The sequence below is a fragment of the Nothobranchius furzeri genome, chromosome 5 (genome assembly GCF_043380555.1).
Source record: "Nothobranchius furzeri strain GRZ-AD chromosome 5, NfurGRZ-RIMD1, whole genome shotgun sequence".
Taxonomy (NCBI): Eukaryota; Metazoa; Chordata; class Actinopteri; order Cyprinodontiformes; family Nothobranchiidae; genus Nothobranchius; species Nothobranchius furzeri.
The window spans coordinates 79,299,121-79,305,120 of NC_091745.1; the positions used below are offsets into that span (position 1 = coordinate 79,299,121).

The window sequence follows — 6,000 nt, forward strand, 5'->3', positions numbered from 1 at the left end:
AAAGAATCAGGTTTAAAGCACTTTTAAACCGCGTGAAACAGGCTAACAAGATAACGGGACTGCAATACTCAGACAAAAACGCGACTCTTCCTTCTTAATAAAATAAACTTAATCAGGTTTGACCTGCGGGTCACAGTTTAGACAACAAGCTTCATATTTATGAGACTTTTCTTTGATTTTATTTAGTTAAGTCAAAAATTTGCTGGGAGAACAAACAAATCCAAGTAATTCAATTGAATTCCTGATAAAATGAGCAAGACCCACTGAAAAAGCTGGAGATGTGGTTTATGGTTCAGATGAGTTAGAAAATAAAATAACAAACGTAAAAATATCTTAAAATGTTTAAATCAGCCAACAATGCATCCTGTAATTATTCCCCTCCTAGACAGGAAATCAGGCTCAAACCTTTGTGAATTGTAACTCCTTTAGTTAAATCCCAGCAGGTCTCACCTCAGCAGGAAAACATCCAGACATTCAACCAACAGAGCGACTCACGTTCTCTCTTTGCTTTCAGTGAGTCTGTGCTAACTCTCCCCCAGCAGTGCAGTACCCCCACTTCTCACACGCTTGTGAGTTACATTTACACTATTGCAGCTCAGTCACCCTTTAGTTCATGCAAACCTCTAGCTAAATGTGGGTTATGCTTAGAGTTTATATGAATATAATAATATTAATAATAACAATAATAATAATAACAACAACAACAACAATAATAATATGTTTAATGTATAAAGCACCTTACATTTGTCGAGCAGATCTCCAAGTGGTACATCTTTGGATTGTTCTTGCTGTGTTTAGTTTCAAACTGCATTTTTGGTTCTTTTTTAAAACACAGAAAAGGTTTCTTTTATTTACCTTGCTGACGGTTTTGTTTACCGGCTGTAAACTTCCTCAGAGCTGATGCTGATGGTGACGTCACTTCCTTGGCTCTGAGGAAGTTTACAGCCGGTAAACAAAACCGTCAGCAAGGTAAATAAAAGAAACCTTTTCTGTGTTTTAAAAAAGACCCAATAATGCAAGTGTTACATATGGAGGTTAAAAACACCTCACACACAATAAAACACAATGAAAAACACATTAAAATCTAATTAAAATGACAGTGACGGTACTGTATGTAAAGGGATAATGGAAAGGAAAAGCTTTGAGAATGAAAAGATTTGTAAGTGTTTAAAAGACTCTTCAGTCTGTGGAGCTGGCAGATGACCCAGCAGGAGTCCCACGATAAATAATGTTGTGAAATTTTGGCGGGTATTAAAAATCAGTTCTAGCTGGTTTAAAGTCTGTGTTTTAATCGTTTTAATTTCTCTGTAAGAACAAAAAACATTATAAGCTGTGCCAGTTCAAAAATGTAAAAAACAAAGCTTTTACTACTCTGTGTACACATAAGAGCTAAAAAATGGGATTGGGAAAAGCAACAGAATAAATTAAAAAAGAAGTATTATGTATTCTTTATTACATTATTTATTTATTTGCAGGAATAAAATTCCTGCTTACTGAGAATCAGCACCAACATCAGGACACAACTCAGATCTTTATCGGACCACTAGGTGGTGCTGTGTCACAGACAAGCTGCCAAACATGTGTGCTCTTCTAAAAAAATAAAATAAAAAGAGGGGAAATTACTGAGTTTCGGGAAAGCACTGAAAAAACCCCAAAATAAAAATAAATAAATAAAACAGAGAAAATATCTAAATAAAAAAAAAACAGTTTTGTAACCTTGAAGTGGGCTGGTAACTTTTTGCTTGTTTCTTTTATATAATATTCTTTTGTTAATATTTAATTTTTTTTCACCTTTTAAACTTATGATTTCTTTTCACAAGGCTCAACACAGAGTTGGGATGCTGCCCCCGCGACCCGGACCCGGATAAGCGGAGGAAGACGAAGACGAAGACGAAGAAGAAGGCTCAACATATTATATTATAATATATTATAATATATTATATTATATTATATTATACTATATTATATATTATAAGAAAGGGAGGAAAACTAGATAAACATTTGTAATTTGAATTCATTTATTTAAGCTCTTATTTTGAAAGCCCCAACAGGAAGTTCATACCGTATCACTTCTCTTATCGCTGCCTCCTCCTCCTCCTCCTCCTCTAGAGCAGCATCTTTTTCTGCCTCCTCCGGACCGTGACGACCCCCGCGGTCCTGCCCTGGTGCTGAGGGAGCAGAGCGGGTCAGCACACAGAGTCGAGCCCGGGATGGCGTCGCTGAGCGTGGGGCAGCACCTCAGCCACAAGCGGGGATCGGGCAGGAGCGCCGCGGTGGAGAGGAGGAATCTGCTCACAGTGTGCAGGTGGGATTTACTCTGGTTGTTCTTTGGCGATGAGGAGGAGACATGACGACAGATTTTATAATGTATAATTTCCACACCAGCCCACGTGCGACGTAAACACGACTGTCTGTTAAATGTGCTTCTATTAAAGATAATTCATCATTCTGGATTTTCAAAACAAACACCCACCAGGAGCCTCCTTTTTACTTCATTAAACATCAATGCCATCGCATTTTGGTTTTGTTTACCTTCACTCTCACTACTGCAGGATAAAGCCAGTTTACCTGAGTACATAAAAAAGAAAACTTCTTCTTTTATGTTCATTTAAACGTCCTGTGCGCTTACAGCCACGTTCATTGTGCTGAAATAATTTTAACATCTCTAGAAGACTCAGCTAAATTTACAGTTGTGAGCACAAAACCAACGGAAAGCACGGCCTTGTTGCACCCCAATGTTTTCTTGGTGCATTTATGGAGTGAGAATGTAATAATGACACACGCTTGTATGTCCTGTTGTGCAAAAGGCTCTGCCCTGATTTTAGCTGCTGCAGATGTCAGACCAGCAGTTTCCTGAGTAAACTAATCGTAGACTGATGAAGGTGTCTGCATCATCACCTGCCTCGGCTGTTGTCTCCTTTTAGGAACAAACTAAACCAACACCATTTTCATGCTCTATGTGACTGTGCACATACAGCGGGGGATTGACACATCAGCCTTTTTATCACTCAGGGTATTTTCCAGCTCACCTATCTAGGAGGGGAATTATTACAGGATGTATTGTATGGCGCATGTATGGCGCGGTATGGGGGCCAAAATTAAGCCTACTGCCCAGCAGCAGGAGGCTATATAAGTTCTGAAGCAAACTACCGACCTGATTAATGATAAGCTGGCGCCGGTAACTGAGAGGCTGGCGCTGCTTACTGAGGAGTAGCACCTTTACCGGCGTTACTACTAGATACGCTAGGGACTAGCAGCCCTCGGCTGGTCATTGACTGGTTCAAACACTCCCTCTGCTGTCTATTAGCATGGATAGGCTAGCGTTAGCCTGGACGGGCTGGTGCTAGCATTGGAGAGGCTAGCCATTAGCATGCCTAGGCTGGCCACTAGCTGGATTTCCTACCTCCTCGATGGACCATTAGCATGGATAGGCTGGCGTTAGCATCGGAGAGGCTAGCCATTAGCATGTCTCGGAGAGTCACTTACTCTACTAGATGCATTTTTTTTACATTTGTTAAACGGATGACATACTATGACCTACAATCACAGTTGTTCCTTTGACAGAACGCGTTGTTATACACTTTAACTTTAAGCATACTGTAAAGCCGACAGCCTGTTAGCATTGATTAGGTGCTGCGTTAACTCCATTTTGCTCTTAATTACAGGTCGATGGTGTTTTTTTTTATATAGTTTGGTTTTCTTGCACATATCATAGAAAAAGCCAGAGCTAACTAGTTAGTACTTTTCATCTTTGGATTTTAAATCCTTTGTATTGAATTACAGGTTAATGCTTATTTAAATTGTGATGTTATCTTTATTAAAACTATATAATATGTACAAAAAAACCCACACATCTAATAGAGTAAGTGACTCTCCGAGACATGCTAATGGCTGGCCTCTCCGAAGCTAACGCCAGCCTATCCATGCTAAAGGCCCATCGAGGGGGTAGGAAATCCAGCTAGTGGCCAGCCTAGGCATGCTAATGGCTAGCCTCTCCGAAGCTAACGCCAGCCTATCCATGCTAAAGGTCCATCGAGGGGGTAAGAAATCCAGCTAGTGGCCAGCCTAGGCATGCTAATGGCTAGCCTCTCCAATGCTAGCACCAGCCCGTCCAGGCTAACGCTAGCCTATCCATGCTAATAGACAGCAGAGGGAGTGTTTGAACCAGTCAATGACCAGCCGAGGGCTGCTAGTCCCTAGCGTATCTAGTAGTAACGCCGGTAAAGGTGCTATTCCTCAGTCAGCAGCGCCAGCCTCTCAGTTACTGGCGCCAGCTTATCATTAATCAGATCGGTAGTTTGCTTCGGAATTTATATAGCCTCCTGCTGCTGGGCAGTAGCCTTAATTTTGACCCCCATACCGCGCCATAGACCGCGCCATAGTATTGTTGGCTAAGGAAACAACAAACTGGTTGCTTGAATGACCCAGTCAGTCACCTGATCACCTGACCATAATCCCACACAGCATCTATGGAGAGAGCTGAAGATCAGAGTCCATAAAAGGCCCGAGGAACCTTCAGGAGTTAAAGATCGCTCCTGAGCGTCTAGAAGCTGTGATCACCAACAAAGACTTCTACAAACTATTAAATAAAGTGTGTTCAGTAGATTTTACATGATTTATTAACCTGTTTACTTAAACCTTCTGATGTCTTTGTATGAATTAACATTTGTCTTGATGGCAACATGTGGTGGAAATGTCAACAGCTGACTTACCTTTGGTGATAAAAATGCTGAAACTTCTTTTCCCCGTTGTTTCTGGATGGTGACTGCAAACGTAACGAGTAGCTCAGGCTGACCTACCCTCCTGCCTCTGCATCAGCCATCGAGCCGTCGGCAAAGGCAGAGGAGGGAAACGAGTAAAAACCAAGTGAGAAAGACACTAAAAGTTTTAAAATATTATTTAAATTGCCACGTAAGGCTTCAGACCTTGTAAATCTACCATACTGGCTTTTTTAACATTTAAAATTCATTGTATTTAAGTATATTAGTAATTACAAAAGTAGTTTTAAAATATTAAATACAGCTCTGCTTGTACTTTAAAGCCTGTCATTAATGTAAGATTAGTGGTCCAAGACCATTGTTTAGTAATTTAACTCCAAACTGTGAGTTTAGCCTTTTGTGTCACAAAACAAAATGATCAGTTTTAGTCATAAACGACAGGAGGTGCTGCACATCGGGTCTGAGTAATCTGATCAGTGAGACGAGTTTTCTGTGAAGTTGATAACATTTATCATCCCCGTCACAGGATGCTGTCGGCTCCTCGTCATCCTGTTGCTAAGCAACGGGGAGGAGTCACAGATGGGACGTTAGTTTAGTTCTGCTCAGTTCGTCAGGATTAAAAAACCCAGAAATGCATCACAGCTCAGCTGATTGGCTTTCCTTCCTGTGTTTTTAGCTGTAATCAGATTACAGAGAGTCAGTGTGTGTGTGTGGCTCCCTATGTGGGCTGCATGTTGTGGTTTTATCACAGATTAATCAAGATAAAGCAAATCCTTGTTGCTGATGATGTGGTCTGATCTGTTTTTCTTTATTTTTGCTTATAAGTGAATATGCATCTATTTGCTGTGTTATTTATTCGTCTTTTCTGAGGGTTTTATGTGATTTGGGTTAAATGTGACCAGTGCCAGATTAATAATCCAGGTCTTAGTTAGAATACTTGGTTACACTTGCTAGAGTTACTCTTTAATGATATTTGGTGTGAGAAAAAGAGATTTTATTCCACTGATCCAAAAGCATCGGTGGCTTTAAAAGGCTAATGCACAAAATAATATGTCTGAGGGCAGGAATTTGACATGCTTATTACAAGTAATCATAATTAATTACAATTTGTTTATTAGAAAAAAAAACTAGTTAAAAAATTTCCACTTTTGAGCCAGAGCATTCCTCAGTTGGGGCTCAGAAACGTTTAGCATCACAGCGTATGTCCTATGAATAAACTAATAATTAACAAGCTATAGAGCCTGGGCTACAAGACCATATAAAACTTTTTTGTGTGCTTAAA

The 6,000-nt window shown here is 40.1% G+C and overlaps 1 protein-coding gene across 1 annotated transcript in view; it reads left to right on the forward strand.

Annotated features, from left to right (window-relative positions):
* The first annotated feature begins 2,068 nt into the window (after nucleotides 1–2,068).
* Nucleotides 2,069–6,000, forward strand: part of rundc3b (RUN domain containing 3b) — a 10,586-nt gene continuing 6,654 nt past the window's right edge. Inside the window, exon 1 of the mRNA XM_070551212.1 lies at nucleotides 2,069–2,305. Coding sequence (XP_070407313.1) covers nucleotides 2,211–2,305 — 95 coding nt within the window. The 5' untranslated portion in view covers nucleotides 2,069–2,210. The remainder of the gene's footprint in view (nucleotides 2,306–6,000) is intronic.